Source organism: Diorhabda sublineata, chromosome 1 (genome assembly GCF_026230105.1).
Source record: "Diorhabda sublineata isolate icDioSubl1.1 chromosome 1, icDioSubl1.1, whole genome shotgun sequence".
Lineage (NCBI taxonomy): Eukaryota > Metazoa > Arthropoda > Insecta > Coleoptera > Chrysomelidae > Diorhabda > Diorhabda sublineata.
The window spans coordinates 3,356,153-3,374,911 of NC_079474.1; the positions used below are offsets into that span (position 1 = coordinate 3,356,153).

The following is an 18,759-nucleotide window of genomic DNA, read 5'->3' on the forward strand; positions in this document are numbered from 1 at the left end:
AGATCTTCCCGTTTTTTTCTTAATAAAAGGGTATAATGTGATAGGTTGAAGAACTACATACTTAATTATTATAATTTCGATACAAGCAAATTATTTTTACAAGGTTTTTAAAGAAAATTCAATTTTCTAAAATACAAAATATAATACAGGGTGTTCCGTGGTTTGATGCAAAATATTCGGGAGTGCGTGTACTTTTAAAATTACTATTAAACTTCTAAAATTTTTGGTAGTAGAGAAAAATATTGTATGCAATTCGTGTGTAAAGGTCTTTCTTCGGCTCATGCGATTGTCGTCAACATTCACATTCGTCGAAATCGGCTACTTTTGACACTTGTTACCTAAATAATTATTTGTTGGCATTACAGTATGAGTTTAATCATCAATAATATTACAATACATTTTTGCGGTTTTTATAAATTTCTTTTATTTGTTTGCCGTGAGGATTTTTATTTACCCATTAATGAAAATTATGTGAATTTTCAATAAATAATTACAATCTATGATAATTTTCTTCAGAATGTCTCTTTATGGCAAACGGTTTCCTTGATGTGTACAAGGACCTAAAAATCTACTTATCTTCTAAACCATAAATTTTATCGTGTTAAACAAAGAGTACCTTTTTGTTAAGATATCGATTAAAAAATCCATTTCTGCTATCTTTAGATTGTACAGGTTGTCCCCGTAAAAGTTACGGACATACGTAATCATCTATTAAAAATTCAAAATGTTCGAATGAATAATTAAGAAAATATATTTAAATATAAGTTCTGATTTCGCAACTTTGAATCCTTATAACTCAGAAACGACTTATCACAAAAAATTTTTTGCAGTGCCGCAACACTCTGTATATTAATTATCAACGTATAAAACTTCTTATGAGGTAAATTTCAATTTTAAAACATTATTTATAAATAAAAGTTCCCCTTCGTGCCGAATTACTAGTAATAAAATATTATCTAAACAATAAAATCTGACATTCGAATTTCACCAACATTTTTGTATGTGTTAACAGAAATTGTAAATGCGACCCTGTCGAATTACTGCAGATATTTTATAAAGGTGGACGGGACTAATTTACGGTAACGAATTTACCCGGATGTCTAAAATTCAATTGTGAACTTGACATGTTTACCAATTTCAAAAAATGCTTAAACAATCATTGGATTACAAAGAAATCGTTCAAAATGATTATTAATTAACTTGGTACGATTGAAGTACAAGAATAAGCCGTGAATCAAGAAGTTATTAAGTGGTTTTTTATGTTTCCCCTTTTCATCGTACGTCCTGTTTTAAATATATATAAATCCTTCAAAAAAGTAAGATTCCGAAACCACCTACTTACGTTCTAATTAAATTCTATTTATCATAAGTTATTTACGATTTACGTCAAACTGTGTTAAGTAGAAAGACGTAACGTTTTTCAAACATTTACGTCCACCTCTATACGGGATTGGGATTCAAGTTGACTTTAACATTTTGAATCGAGCTGGTCCAGTAAAGTGTGTTGCCTGTTAACTTTTCTTTATTTAATTCACTTGATATACACGTTGGCGTCTAGAGGTAAAATAAATTTCATTCTTAGGGTCGAAAAAGGGATTTCTTTTGTTTCCTCACCACAGGAGGCTGGGCGGACAGGTTAAAATTGATAATATAAAAAGGAAGGTGTATATTTAGGTGATTATTTGGCAACGTGTTAAAACGTAATGAATTGAAAGAAGGATTTTCTTATTGTTAATGGGATTCTTTTATTATATTATTAAATATTTACATTGTTTGATACTAAGTACTAAATAGAAACCATTAAAATGACATTATGAATACAGAGAAAAAAAGGCGTAGTATATAAAAGTTTTAGATGGGATAAATTAGTTTTAAAATGCCAAATATATATGGATTTAGTTATGTATCTAAATAGTCGTAAACTTTCGATAAATTTCTCGAGGTTTCTTCGATTAAATTAAATTCTATTTCGAGTTATCCAAAACGATGAAATCGCCGGCGAAGTCTTAATGATTTTTTTTTAATTGAAATCAAAACATTAAGTCAACGGGCATGAATGAACTCCCACTCGACCATTTGGCAAAGTCAAATCTCGAAATATTTGGCATTAGAAACAAATTTTGATGATGGGACTAAAATATATATATACATATGTTTACATTTAGACATACAGCTGGTGGTGATATTTATTTTTGTACGAAAGACTATTCAAAAATAAAACGTTTTTAAATTATCATTCTAAAGTAAACAAAACGAAAATTATAAGTCGTTAGTGACGTTATTCGAGATTAATGTATATATAATTTGACGTGGTATTGTTTTTGGAAAGTGAATATCATTTCGAAAGGGCAGAGCTGGCCCAAATTGCCACAGGATTTTCGAATTTGAGGTTATGTACTAGAGTTTATAAAATTAACGAATAGTTTTACAGAAAAAAGTATGGCCTTTAATCACGATTTATCTAACACATATTTACCATATACTATCTTCTTCTTTCAAACATAACAACATATAAAATCGATTGTCTTCTTAATAAGACCAACTACAAGACATACGTAATAGTTTCTTGGAATTGGTGGTAGTAACCGTGAAAAGAGACAACGATATCATTAATAATTGAATGCATTAAAAGTTAAATTTGATATTACCGTATTTTGAGGTTATGTGAATTTTGTTTGCTGTGTTATTTTTAAAATTGATGAAATCAAATTTTGAATTGCTACGCTGGGAAAAGTTGTTGGGCCTGTATTTCTGGTACCTATACGTGTTTACATTTCATTTCTGACGTTTGTTATGTATATTTTCATTTATCCGTTTCCCTCATGATGGTAATGTGGTTCAAGCTGTCTAGGAATCTTCTATTTAATATTTATAGTCCACACTCAGTTGATAGACTAAATTTTACGTCACTTTTTTGAACTATATAAATGTCATTTTGCAAAAAATCAGCTTTTCACTAATAGCTAATATTAATTTTGTATATTGTAACTTATTCACCCAGTATATCGATATTTTTATCAAAATAGTTTTGGTGAATATGTCTATGTTAACCATATAAATAAAATACAAACAATTTAAAAAATAAATTTCTTCTTTATAACAATTCGTAAAAGTCCGACCTTTGGAATATTAGTCATAACGATTATTTCTATTGACTTGATAGACATTTTGATTCGATTAATATGAATATTGTGCTGACGTATTAGTAACGTTTCTACTTTAAATAAAAGCACAAAATTTAAAATAAATAAATCTTTATTTGGCAATAATGTACATATATTTTTTTTAATAAATACATATTCAATTATCTACAAAACGACACTAATATATAAAAAAAAAAGTTAATACCTATGAACAGTGTAAACAAATCCAGCAGTGAAAATTGTTAAAAATACATTTGGAAAATTTAAACAATCTTTTTTTCGAGTTTGCAAAAAACATCTGGTACATTATTTAGATCAACTAAATGAAAATTAAAGTCGATGTTGATGTTCCATTTCTAGGATCTTCAATTAAATTTGAAACATTGAACAGATTAAGTTTATTTTCGAAGAATATTGAAAATTTCCACTACATTAGCTGTAATTAGAAAAAAAATATATATTTAACGAGTCACGTTCCGTTTGTGGAATTCATTAATTTTAAATAAATTATATTTCAAAATAATATTAAGGTGCAATTTCATGTTGACGCTCGACGCTGTCTTAAAGCATTAAATGAGGTCACGTGGTACAATTTTGCCTGGAACGTCATCTTAAATTAATACAGTTAAACTAAGGGTTTAGCTTGTTATATCGGGTATTATGGCATTATACTAGATTATCAGATGTTTACTATTGTTTTGAAAAGTGCAATGAACTACGAGGTAAATATATTATAATATTTTACCATTAATTTTAACACTGCACCTTTAGTGATGATAAATGATAGAACTGCGTTTGGTTATTTAATAAAAGTTACTGCTGAACATATCCCATATTCAAAAGTGTGCTATTTTGTCTATAATACCGAACGCTCCTATAATGTCATTTAAGTATTTTAGTGACGTTTTTGTATTATGACATGACATTGTTTATTAAACGTGTTTACAAATATTTAAAAAAACGTAATACATATTTATCAGTAGTTAACAATTAAAAAAAATAATTTCATGTTTTTGTGAAATATAATATTAGAAATATCAAATTCTTCAAAGTTATATCTGCTGTTACAAGAGACAAATATGGGATTAAATAATAGACAAAGAATGATCCATCAATATTAACTTAATGTAGTAAATACTTAGAGGGTACCTGAAGGTTAGAGATTCGGAAGTGAGATGTACAGAAGTAGATTCTACTAATTTTAATAAGGTAATCTTAATATTTCAAATAGAAAATTTGGCAACTTTTTGGGCATGAAATTATCTGATATTTTGCTTATTTACAAAATCAAAGATTCAACAACAAAAAAAATTATGGGGTTCAATAACTTTTTAGTAACTGTATCATGTAACTAAATTGTGCAGTTAACTTTTATTCAGATGTATTAGGTATATTACGAGGTGCAATGAGAAAATAATATAACTTTATGTTTATAACTGTTTTCTTCAATATAGAGAAATAATAGAATGAGAAAGAAAAAAGTATAAAAAGTATTGAATCATAAATAATCAAAGTGGTTGAGAGAATATGAAAAACAATGGGGTGAAAGGGTAAAAAATTAAATAAAAACGACAGGTAGGTAAAGAAGTTTAAAAAAACAAAAGGATTTTTTGAAAAATAAGAAAAACAAGGGGCAATAAGGTAAATTACTAGATATTTTGTTTTTCTAACTTTGAAGGTGATATGAGATCAATTGGCAGAAAATGTTGACATATTTGAGGTTTTGTTTGCGTACTAAGCAAAAAATACATTTCCTATTAAAGGAAATTGGTAGTACAACCACATTGATTGATTCTAGAAAAGAATTCCAATGAAATGAGCTGCGTTAGGTGGGTCAATTTCTAATTCTTCTCTAAATTACTGATTTTTTAATTATTTTTTCTATTTTCTCATTGTACACATGATTAATATGATTACTTAATATAAGTAATAGCACAGATTAAAAATCTGTCGACCCAAAACTTGACTAACATCAAAATTTGTTTGAATAATGTTTTTAAATGTCGGGACGTTCATTTCCATTTTCTCTCAGTTTAAATTATTTGCTCTTATTGCTTGATACAATCTAATGGTGTATAAAAAGTGAGGATGTAGCCCCTGTTTATTGTGCTAGTAGTACACTATGATTTTAAGGTCTATAATGCCTATAGAGCAATTATCTGGACGAAAAAACTCAAGCAACAGTCAACTAAGCAAAATGCATGTATTAGAGCATATTAGAGACCATGAAGACTTGTTCAACGGTAGCAAAGGACGTTATCCTAACTTTACTCTATCTGAAAGTATCTTAGAAGACTTATATAGTCAGGATAGTCAAAAGTGTATTTAGGAAAAGGAGAACAGGAAGTAAAGTGCCCTTTCTAGAATTCTTGGTATATGATTTACAAAAAACAGGTAATTTTTTGGAAAAAATAGGAAAGACGACGCACCCTGCTCAATCAGAAATAGGCAAAGGTTTATTTGGGGCCCAAACAGAAACAATCCGATCAGTTGCAACCCATTTTAGCACCTTTCAAGCAAAATTCCCAACAAATGGAAGAATGGAAGTTAATTGGAACTATTTCTAGCACATTTCAAGTAAAATTCCTAACAATTGGAAGAATATATGTGAATTGGAACCCACTCTAGCACTTTTCAAGCAAAAATTCTAACGTTGGAAGTATTAACTTGAATTGGAACTCATTCTAATACCTTTTAAGCAAAATTCCTAACAATTGAATGAATTAAAGGGATCAAATCCCAAATAATCAAGTCATAGTTAATCTAGAAACATGATTAAACTAGACAAAGAACACAAAGTTGTAATCTGGTTTACAGGAGAATGAAGAAGTAAATATTTAACTAAAAAGGATTCCTGTCAAGGAGAAGGTTGATCAGAACACATAATTTCTGTATTCCATTGTCAGCGGGCACTTGTATCCAAGTATTGGGATTAACTGACTTTGAAATCAGAGAATTTTCCTTCATCAAGTTGTCCTGAAATGATGCTCCAGGTCCTTATAAAGAGCTGTAGCACATTTAACTCCATAAAGCTGTCTTAAATGATGCTCCAGGTTTGTATGGAAGTACAAAAGGAAGATCACAGAATCAAAGGACGTACTTTAATTTTTTTTCTTATTCGGGCAATCGAATTGTATAAAATTTTGTCTATGTGATGTCTGTACATTGCTAGTTTTGTGTAGACAGATTTTTTTATATAAAAATTAGCAATAAACATAAACAAAAATAAATCTATAACAATTATATACACATATAGCTACAATGAGATAGATACTATGACAACTAGTATAATTTCTATTTATTGTCCTTTGGAGTTGCTTTCTTCTATATACACGTTTCCTCTTGGTATGGTCCCTACTTTATCCCCTTCCTTGCGTTCTGAAAATGAAAAATTGCGATTTAGTAACAACTTTGTATAGTTACAAGGATTGAAAATGGTATATTACTAAAATGGTCCTGACCCAACAAAGAAAATGCAATTTTTCCAGCGAAGTTCGATACCCTTTACGGACCAGAACGAGGCGCGTCGACAACAGAGCCCGTTTTTAACAATTTCTGGTACTTGAACGATATTGTAGCTACTAAATTGGAAATTGTTATTGAAATTCGACGCAAATATGACGTAATAAAAAAAAGTCTTTCAAGAAACGTGAACTTGTATCGGTTATTCAATCTGAGAAAGCGTCTACTCGACGAGCACGTGTTATCACGACACAGACACAATTGACTGAAGCACGAACATGTTTCGTTTTAATCTTCTTCAACAGAGTTGCCGAATTATAACGATTTTTCGAAAACTTCTTTATATAACGTAGTTTTTCATTATTCTATTATCCGAAATAATCCATATGTATAATGATCAATATAACATATGTCTATGATCTTTTTATTTTTATGACATTTCGACTGACATTTTTCAATATATTATTTGACATTGACAACCAGTGTTGCCATATAAAACTCTAGAAATATCGTAGCCCTGTGAATATAGAATTATTATTAAAGAGAGAGAGAGAGAAAGAGAAATGGAAACTTTCTAGAACTCACTTTTAGAGTTTTATTCGGACAGCAAATAATTTATTTACGTAAATCCAGATTTAATTTATAATAGCGTGAATTTTTCACCTGATATATCTTACGTCATATAAACAACTAACTGAAATATCGAAAATCATTTATTGAAATCGAGAAATCATTTTCTATTTCAAGTTAAATGATTCTAGAAATTAAGTTTTGATACAGGAAATCCAAGCCTCGTCTCGTCAACATCAAAATAACTCATTCAAACTTATTTAAGTCGGTAGGTAGGTATATTTTGAAACTTCCTGTCAAATATGCCGACTAGACCCGGAATTACATCACATCACGTAATTATTTTTTCCTTTGAAAAAATCGGTTTAATCTAGTTTAACCGCATCCAAATATATTCGGAGAATGTTCTCGATCATATATCATCCACAGGATGTCTTATACATCGGTACGCATAAAATAAAAATGTATTTTAGTTTCAAGTCGAATATTGAATTAACTAATACCTATTTCGAGACATGAAAGTTTTTATTTACTACTACAGTAAATCGGAGGAGATTCTTGAAATTATTTACGAACGGAATTTTCGATACAAGTCGATTATCGAAATAACGAGACTGGTTACGAAGTTCTGGAAGTCTTCTTTGGCGAGGGCCTTCAGGAGCTCTGCTTTACCGCCTCCATCGACTCGAATCGGATCATTTTCAAAGCAGGTCTTTTTCTAACCTTTCAAGGAAATCTGACGCAAGAGCTTTTGGTCCAGAGTCAGATTTTTTGGCATTTACATCGCACAGACTTTTGTCATGTGTAATTCCTCGAGTAAAATTTTTCTAACCGTTTCTTTATCGGCGTTTACATCCTCGGCAATTATCCGGATGCTCATTCGACGATCTGTCATCACTAAAGCGCTTACACCGCTCAAAAACACGCGCACGAGACAGAGAATTGTCCCAATAGACCTCTTTCAACAATTTGGAATACTCAGTCGGAGTTTTTTTCAATTTAACGAGAAATTCGAGCTGTCTGTCTCGTTATTTAATAGTCAGACCTCGTATATCGGATTAGAAGTTAGGTTATATGTCATATGTCAAAATTACCTCATACGTTTAAGTTTATAATGGAAATTTTGTCACCCGCAAGCTCTATCTAATGAATATACAATACGGTCCATAAAAAATTAAATATATTTTTTTCCAAAAATTTTATTGTTTCCTTTGTCGTGCCAGATGCTTCTGGGACCATCCTCGTAAATCGATATGTATCCATGGCAACGTGATAAAGTGTTTTCAATATAATGTACTGATTGGTTGTCTTCAATCAGATGATTTCAAATTAATTGATTTCATCGAATTTCAACTGGAGCAAAAATTTTCGATAAAACAAAACTTCCTCTCAATAATATTAATTCTTTTCGCCCAACGTGTATCGATTACTAAATTTGATGAGAACATTTAGAAAAATTGATATTTTACCCTAACATTTTTCTACGAACCTCGTAACAACTGATAATTTATAACAATATTTAATGTACGAGGTTAATACAATGCCTATGTGAAAAAAACTGAAACAGGTCGATTTTTATTCTTGAATTGTCAATTTACAGTATGAAAATATTATCCCCCTCGAGCATCCCCTCTGAATTATAAGCACCTCCACGAAAATTTTAAACAGGAAAGGGGGTCGTGTATATCACCTTGTTGGAAAGGGATTTTAGTCTTTTGTTCGCAATATTAAGTTTTTTTTTTAAATTTGGTGTGATCATAACTGAAAAAATGAATTTTTAAAACCCCAGAGGTTAACTTTGTTAATTTCTTCCGTTATAATAACTTTTAAATCAGCTATATTGTCTGGTCTATTAAAATATACTTTAAATTTCAAATAACCCCATAAGAATTAATCGAGAGGAGTCAAATCGGGGGATTTAGCCGGCCATTCGATCGTTCCACGTCTTTAATCCCACCAATTGGGGAAAACCTCGTTTAAATAATTTCTAACTGTACGTGCAGAATGCGTTGGAGCTCCGTCTTGTCGGTAGTAAATGGATCTATCTCAATCGGGTGATTAACATCAGGAAAAAGTCTTTGTAATGTAGGCACCAAGAAGTATAAGGGTCAATAATTTTATTGTTAATGATACCAGCTCAAACTTGATGGAGAATCTTTGACCACCGAGCCATTTTTTTAAGTCTGGAAATGGAAAATAATCCGAGAGGGCTAAATCTGACGAACAGGGGGCATGAGGTAGCAATTCAAACTTCAATTCATTAATTTTGTTGATGTGTGAGCTGGTGCGTTGTCTTGATGAAACAACAGCAATATTTACAATGATAGAAAGTATCAATAACTTTTTTTTCGTATCTAATCAAACAACGATGGTTCTGTAACAAATCTAGTGGGATTTAACCATTTACCGAAAGCTTTAAGAGGAAACCAAGACAGCAAGATTTGTCCTGTCGGATTATTTAAATTTTCAATAGGGACTTGTCAATTTCGAATTTAGTTTGTGAACGCACCTTTTCACTTAACATCGAACTGTCACTGTCAGTTTATTCAGTAGACATAACCTTAAAAATTTACTACAGACATTCGGAGTCTGTGGCGGCTACTTTAAGAGCGTTAACTCCGTTTTTCGGTCGTTATTCTCGACCTAGTAGACAGACAGTGGAAAGTTTAGTGGAAAAGTTTGAGTCTACATACAAATCGATGCGTAAGGATCTTACTTTACACCAATACAAGATCAGGTTCTCTCAAAAATTGAAATCGATGGACCATTCGAAGCGACGTACGTTCCCCGATTGGGCTCTGGAAAAGATGCGCCAAGATGACGAATTTCATCGCAAAATCATCTTCAGAGACGAAGCTCATTTCTGGTTCAATGGGATTGGGCGAGTGAAAATCCACTTCATCTATAAAAGACAATTGTTTGGTGCGGTTTGCATACCGGCGGCGTCGTAGTGCCATATTTTATCGTCGACGACGTTACTGTGAATGGTTATCGTTATCGCGCCACGATTATCGATGATTTTTGGCCCGAATTGGAATATATGGACTTGGACAGCATGTGGATTCAACAGGACGGCGCCACGAGCCACACAGCACACGTTACAATCGATTTATTGAAGAACAAGTTTGATGGGCGTGTTACCTCGTGGACCAGTGGATTGGCCGCTTCTAGATTCTTTTCTTTGGAGCTACGTCAAGTCATTGAACTATGCTAATAAGTCGAAGACGTCGAACGCGAAATAGCAGCCATTTCGGCCGAAATGTGTGGCCGAATCATGGAAAATTGGATCCAACGAATCAACCGCTGCAAACGTGCCCGCGGTGGGCATATGGACGGAGACGAGTTCCATTTGAATGTACTTCAACCCGATAATAAAGTTTTTGAAATATCTCAAATGGCTTTTATTTTATTTTATTTTGAAAAAAAGTCTTTATTGGAAAACCCCTTATATCAAAAGGGGGCCCGCGGTTAATCGAATGGCCAAAATTGGTGTACAAAAGCAGGAGTTTTTAACAAATTGGTTCGGAACAATGCCAATCCTACTTGAATATAGATGAAGAACATCATAATCAAATTATTAACAGCATGCGTATTGGAAATACATCTCCATTAGTCTGGATCTTCACTTAACTTTTCTCATTGTCCTTTTGCTAATTGCACTGTTAAATAAATTGTTTCTGCTCTGTATTTTTCTCTAATTAGCAAATTTTCTATCACTCGAACATTGATAAATTCTCAAAACTTTCTCAAGCTTGTTGCTTATAGTTTCCAAGCAACAAGCTTTCGAAATCTGTTCCAAAATTTATTGGAACAATTACCAATGTCCTTGGGTTATTACTAAGGAAAATTAACCTTATTTTTATTGCTTTCAATTAGGTAAAATCGATAAAATATCGACGATAGATGGTATTATTAAAAAAAAAAAAATAATCAGTCATTTTATGGAACAAATATCGACATATTATAGTGTTCAAAAGTAACTATAAAATACTTACCGCTAAGTAATTGTTCCAAATATACACATTTGCTATCCAGGTAATTAGCGACATCTTGTGAACTCGTAGAAGTTATACCCGCCTCTTTCAGAAGCTGATTTTCGCTGCCCGCAGCTGCCATTAGACTAAGTCTTGCAGAAAGTTCTTCCACATCTGGAAATAAACGAATAACGTAAATAGAGGTAGTTAGAGATAGTTTCGTATCGAAAAATGTGGTAAAATTACGATTTAAAATCTACATAACATAATAATATTCTTGTAACCTGAGGCTTCGGTATTTCTTGCCACTCTCTGGAGAAGTGCCGCCGACATGCCATTGACTTGCTTCGTACACTTTACTTTTGAGATACCCCACAGAAAAAAGTCCGTGGGGGTAAGATCCGGGATCTGGGTGTCAATGGGATGTCACCCATATCGCTTTGCTAGGGAAGAAATCGCGAAGCAGCGCCGTGGTCTCCCTAGCAGTGTGTGCCGTAGCGCCATCCTACTGGAACCATATTTTCAAATAAATAGGGTCGCTTTGGGACTGTGAAGTGGCAATTTTGCACTTCCATTCATCACTCCAAAAGATAGTGTGCGAAATCGCTCCAACAATGTCTCACAGAAATTTTTACGCATATTGTTACGCATTAGGCTTAAGCGCTTGCACAATTTGAATTTTAAATGGATGAAATTTAAGATCCTTCTTCAATATTTCGTTCACTATAGTTTTTGGAAGCCCCGGGACAGCCGCTCCCTTACGAACGGACTGACGCGGATTACAGCGACGCACTCAATGTTGTCATTCGTTCTTGATGTCCGGTTGGGTTGTTTTCCGCTGCACTTGTTCCTCGGAATCTTCGCACCCACGATCGAATCAAATCTTCACTCTCCACCCTCGAATATTGTAACGTGGACAAAATCTTCGACGAGCAATTGCACACGAGAAATTCGAAATTCAAATCCTAATTCTGCCACCGGACACGCGTATATTGCACTACAAAGGACGAAAGTTGAAATGTGTATGATTTTTCTTCATACCTCGGTCGACAGTACGTTATTTCGTCATTAGTACCAGGGGCAGGCATCAAAAACATACTTGGCAACATTTAAACTTGAAAAAAGTAAAATTAACAAAGTACTTTCGACCGAGGTACGAAGAAAAAATTGTATACACTACGCGAGCCGAAAGTTAGTAGTAAGATTCATGCACAACGTTCATCCTATTGAAGTTGAGAACAGGAAAAAGTCGCTGGTGGCTGCAATCAAAATGTTTTAACTCAAAAACTAGTACCGGCATCTATGTGTCGCGCTACGAAGTTTTCTGATCTTCTGCTGCCTACATCGCTTCATATTTTCTTTTCTTCGATAATTTTTCTGATGATTGTCTTAGAGGTACGTCTTCCCGCCTGTACACCAGTAGAAGGAACGTTCAGTCGAGTCTTTCTCTTTCTAGCATGACGTACATTTTGACTTTCTGATCTTCTTCAGAAATACCGGGGGTAAATATCTCTTCTTTATAAATATTTGTGCCTTTTTAAGAGTATTAGGAAAAAAACACTATTCCAAAAACTTGTGTTTATACAAAAATTAACGAATTTATCGAACCACCCACGTATATTTCACATTTTTATAGTATACTTTTTATCCTTGTCTCCTTTGTAGTTTCGTCCTTTTTTCGTCGCCTTAAACCTTCATCTTCTTAAACATTCTTTACAATATGAATCGTAGAAAACCAAATTAAACTCATTCGGGTTTTATTCTATATTTCATCGAATTTTACGATTTTTTTGTTACGCCACTGTTTTGGAAATGAAATTATTTATCAGCATCTGTTTCTGCTTCAATCGAACTTAAAATTAAAATATTTAACGGCCGTAGATATTGCACCTGGTAGCGCGTTGAAAAAATAAACTATATTCGACGCCAAAACTATCCAAGTTCACCTTTTCGAACGCTGTTTATTTTTTTTTTAATCGAAAATATCCAGACAGGTATCGAATTTTTATATATTTAATGTCCAAAATAAAAACTTGCCATGTTTTAAAAAGGAAACGATATATCAAATCATAAAAATTGTTTATTTTCGATAGACTGAAAAGATTTCGAAAGAATTTGAATGTATTTACAGTGTGTCAAAAAAATTATACCGCCAGTTGAAATAATATTATTGTACGAACCAAAATAATAATGACTAGGATATTTTCTTGTCTTTCTTGGCCTTTTCAAGTGATTAATTACCACGAATGTTAACATACAACAAAGAATTGGTAAAAGTGTTCAAATTCATGTCCGTCTCGATCAAAGCAGTTCCGTCGAAGCAAATCACAAGATGTCCGCGAAGACTTTCAAATTTTTCTTCAATCGCAGTTCGTAGGTCGAGAAGAGTGCGCGGTCCTCTTGCAAAAAAAACGGTATTTGAGAAGGTCCCAAAGGAAGGAATCACATGGTGTCACATCATATGACTACTAATTCATCCTCATCTTTCAAATTAACATCCTGCATGAAATGACGGGTGTTCACGAGTGTTGGTTAGTTGTCTATTTGCCCACTTAAATCTTCGAGAATTTCCAGATAACTTTGGCCGGTCACGTGACCCTCAAAAAACACACACACACCCCAGGTTCAATTGGTTCGACTGCTCAACTAACGCCAACGCCACTATTTCCATATTTTCGTCAATTGCAACCGATACCGGTCATCCAGAACGCGCCGCGTCGTCAACAGAGCCCGTTTTTAAAAATTTCTGGTACGACTTCCGCGCTGTTGAACGATTTGGTAGCTGCGAGTTCGGAAAAACCGCGTCTACTCGATGAAACACGTGTTATCACGACACAGCCACAATTGACTGAACCACGAACATTTTTTTTTTAACGTTCTTCAACAGCGTTGCCGAACTTATGCCGATCTCTGTAGAGCTACCACTAAATACAAAAATACAAAAAATCTATCTGCTGATTCGACGATCGTCTCTCAGATTTCGGGCCAAACTGCGAGTACAATCTTAACAAGCTTCACCTAAACTTCCGGGTAGGAAGCCCTGGGTGGAAGTAGAGGAAACCATACGATCCAGGTTCCTTCCTTTTTTTTTCTCCGCATATCGGTTGTTGCGGTTTATGAGCCAAGCCTTGTCAATAGCACATGTCAGGGCTTCGACATTAATTGCAAGAGTTGCTTTGGGGGTAGAGGATTCCGTGGACCAGTTTGCTCAGGAACAATTCATCCTACGGCACGATCGCTGCGTTGGGACTGTCGTTGGGCTGATCTCAAAGAATGATCAAATCTGGGATATGCCTCAAAATATACCGAAAATTATCACAAAGAGATCATCATTTTGTTAGGTAGCGTATTAGAGCTCTAAGCTCCAATGTCATACAATCCAAACTGGTTTAGGAGTACCTGGACAAGCTGAGCTGTCCAATGAGGGAAATGACATAGTTGTCAGACTCGCTAAAATATTGGAAAATACTGGAAAAGAAAGTAGAAAACCGATTACAGGGAACAGTTTTCAAGAGTTGAGATAATCAAAACTACTCGTGCTCGTACTCATAACCAGGAGAATTCTATCGAATGTATCTACATCTACAAATACCAAAATGAGTCCTGTTGGAGCAATGGCGGCTAGAAGATCTCTGGAATTTAGATCCACACCAATGATGGCGGAAACTTATGAGCAGTAAACGGAATCGTATGGTACGTTGAGAATTCTAGTTGGTTAACTAATATTTAATCCAACATATCTTATTCACAGCAATGTACTATACAAAACGAATTAACCAGAGTAACCAATTTAACCAGTTTCTTCATAGATATAAACCTTTTGGAAACAGCGCGCGGCTGTACTAGGTTACGGCGATTTTTGTCACTTCACTCCCGGTACTATGACTACCATAACTATACTGATTTGATTAAACAAATATCTATGATAATTCTGCGGTTTTGTATATCATTTTTGTTCAAAAGCATGCCACATCAATAAAAATGGACATTGGGGTCTATTTTTCTAGAATTCCTCGTATAAAAAACGACAAAAGAACATTAAGTATTAATCCCTAACCGGATACCGAAGATCTCTTCACGAAACAATCTTTTTTATGGTGTTTCGAAAAAGAAATTTTGTCTTTAAATAAAAAATGACTTACAAGATCCTACGTAATTTACTCAATAGTTGACATTGTTGACAACCTAACAACCGAAATCGTGTTACACCCTAATTTATTCTAGGACTTCCTGGATACGCTAGAAAATAATTAAGCTCTTCATATATAAGTATCGAATGGATGACTGACGTGACTTATAGGTGATACTTTTTTTTTTTCGAACGATTTGGCTCGTGCCTTTCCGTTACCAGATGCAGGTGCTCATTATTTTTTTAAATAGAATATTCGTAATTTTTAATCGCATTTATTAATAAATACATATTTCTATGAACAACTACTGGTTATACGAGGTAAATCCACAATTTAAATTCCGTTTCTATTACTATTAGGCGCGGCGCTGCGATCGCGCGGCAGTTCCTTCGATTCAAACAAACATGTTATTTGAAATGCTTGTTTATAGTGTCAGAATATTATAAAAAACTGAATTGATTAACGTAGTGATCAAGCTCTGATAATATACAGTCTTAGTTTGCTTGCCAGGTGGCTACAAAGGCGTACGGACGTGTGTATTCGAAGGAAGCACGTTTAAAATGGAGTCGCAAATGAACTGGACGTTAACCGAAGGTATAGCTACGATTTCTTCCCACATAAACTGCAAACTGACTGTTCAAAATAACGACGACAAACGATAATAAAAGTACCAATTGAAATCAATGTACTTTTGAATCGCCTGTCGCGACGCGTCAATCAGACGGCGAGCGGCTGATTGACGTCGATGCATAAAAGTGCACATTTAACAACGTGCTTTTAGAAAACGCCGCGTTTTTTGTCGCCCCGCGACTAGCGATAAAAAACGCGTGCATAAAATAGGCCTTATGCCTTAGACGCCCCGCGACCAGCGACAAAAAACGCGGTGTTATTTTATGAAACAATATCCAAGCGTTTCTTGTCGCGTGCCGGTTTCAAATTTGATCAGTTTCATCTGTTGCAAGTGGACCATACAACGACAGTGATTAAAAATGGATCCGTGTGTTTTTACGTATTTGATATATAAAAATTTCATTGAAAAAAGACGCCAGAGACGTTGGGATGTGCATCCAATTAACAGTGCGAGACTTCTTAGAGGCGCATATTATACAAAAAAGCTAAAAAGCACTTTTATTACAAATGTGGAGTTAGTACGGGGATTTGCGTTTGAACCAGATTTTCCATGGTACTTCCTTCTTCACACATCAACATAACTCTCCAAACTGACTGTTCAAAATGACAACGACAAACGGTAATAAACGCGCTGCACAAAAACACCAATTGAAATCAATGTACTTTTGAAACGCCTGTCGCGACGCGTTTTGTAATTCCACGCGACAGGATTTCAGTACGCCGCGACACAGGCGGCGATCGGCTGATTGACGTCGACGCAACAACGTGCTTTTAGAAAACGCCGCGTTTCTTATCGCCCCGCGACCAGCGATAAAAAACGCGTGCATGGAAGAGGCCTTAACGGTATTTACATTGCCTTTTGGCGTTAGGCGGTACATCAAAGAGATTAACGCGGGAATTAATGCTAAAAAGCGGCCATACTATTGTTACAAGAATCGTGGAACGTAAAGTGATACTTGGCGACGAATAATGGAATTATTCAAAACAACTATCGAAGAAAATCTTTGTTACCTTTTTTTCTTCATTCGGTAATGAAATATACTGTGGGATGCGCAAAACCCGCGTCAAAAAGATACTGGAAATGATTATAGTATGTATAGTACTGTAGTATAGACTTAAAAGAAAACCACCAGAGTGCAAAATAATGCTTCTGACCATTGCGCGTTGATTGGGACGCAGTTTTAGCTTCTAGAAGATTAGGAGCATGAATACAGCGTGAAAACGGTGTTCAATTGCTTATTTGGTAACCACGGGGTGAACCAGAAGGAGTTCTTTCCACTTGGACACACCGTGAAGTACTCGATAGACTTAAAAGAAAACCACCAGAGTGCAAAATAATGCTTCTGACCATTGCGCGTTGATTGGGACGCAGTTTTAGCTTCTAGAAGATTAGGAGCATGAATACAGCGTGAAAACGGTGCTCAATTGCTTATTTGGTAACCACGGGGTGAACCAGAAGGAGTTCTTTCCACTTGGACACACCGTGAAGTACTCGATAGACTTAAAAGAAAACCAACAGAGTGCAAAATAATGCTTCTGGCCATTGCGCGTTGATTGGGACGCAATTTTAGCTTCTAGAAGATTAGGAGCATGAATACAGCGTGAAAACGGTGCTCAATTGCTTATTTGGTAACCACGGGGTGAACCAGAAGGAGTTCTTTCCACTTGGACACACCGTGAAGTACTCGATAGACTTAAAAGAAAACCACCAGAGTGCAAAATAATGCTTCTGACCATTGCGCGTTGATTGGGACGCAATTTTAGCTTCTAGAAGATTAGGAGCATGAATACAGCGTGAAAACGGTGCTCAATTGCTTATTTGGTAACCACGGGGTGAACCAGAAGGAGTTCTTTCCACTTAGACACACCGTGAAGTACTCGATAGACTTGAAAGAAAACCACCAGAGTGCAAAATAATGCTTCTGGCCATTGCGCGTTGATTGGGACGCAGTTTTAGCTTCTAGAAGATTAGGAGCATGAATACAGCGTGAAAACGGTGTTCAATTGCTTATTTGGTAACCACGGGGTGAACCAGAAGGAGTTCTTTCCACTTAGACACACCGTGAAGTACTCGATAGACTTGAAAGAAAACCACCAGAGTGCAAAATAATGCTTCTGGCCATTGCGCGTTGATTGGGACGCAGTTTTAGCTTCTAGAAGATTAGGAGCATGAATACAGCGTGAAAACGGTGTTCAATTGCTTATTTGGTAACCACGGGGTGAACCAGAAGGAGTTCTTTCCACTTGGACACACCGTGAAGTACTCGATAGACTTAAAAGAAAACCAACAGAGTGCAAAATAATGCACCTTCACATTGCGCGTTGATTGGGACGCAGTTTTGGCTTCTAGAATAATTAGGAGTGCTGAATTGCTTCTTTGGTAGCCGTGGGATGATCCAGGATGAGTTCGGTCCATTTGGACATACCTTGTAATGATTAATCTATCGTAAAGTAATCAATCGATTTGAAAAAACTTCTACAATGGTTTAACCGTTAACACAACCACACTATTCGCCGGATCTATTACCCTGCGTCCTCTTTCTATATTCCAACACCAAAAACTGTTGAAATTTTGATAGCAACTTATTTGAAGGAACATTAATTGTTTAAAGGTACAAGATTCAAGTTGCTCATGGGCTGGAACTGGACCCATTTGGTTTATACGTATATGGGTCATTCGATGAAGACTTAATTTCGTGTTTTGGACGTCTAAATAATGATAAGTTGCAGCAGCAGCTTCTACGTCTATTTCGCGGCGGGTTACCACGGGAATCAGAGCATACCGTGAATGTGGAGGGCACGATTTGTGCCGTGGATTGATACCGTGAACTCGCGGTACTGATTAGAGCC

The 18,759-nt window shown here is 34.9% G+C and overlaps 1 protein-coding gene across 1 annotated transcript in view; it reads right to left on the reverse strand.

Annotated features, from left to right (window-relative positions):
- Positions 1-3,237: 3,237 nt before the first annotated feature.
- LOC130451332 (tumor necrosis factor receptor superfamily member wengen) overlaps positions 3,238-18,759 on the reverse strand; it is a 57,671-nt gene continuing 42,149 nt past the window's right edge. The window contains exons 3-4 of the mRNA XM_056790290.1: positions 11,171-11,323; positions 3,238-6,521 (exon numbers count right to left, since the gene is read on the reverse strand). Of these exons, the coding sequence (XP_056646268.1) occupies positions 6,442-6,521; positions 11,171-11,323 (233 nt within the window). The 3' untranslated portion in view covers positions 3,238-6,441. The remainder of the gene's footprint in view (positions 6,522-11,170; positions 11,324-18,759) is intronic.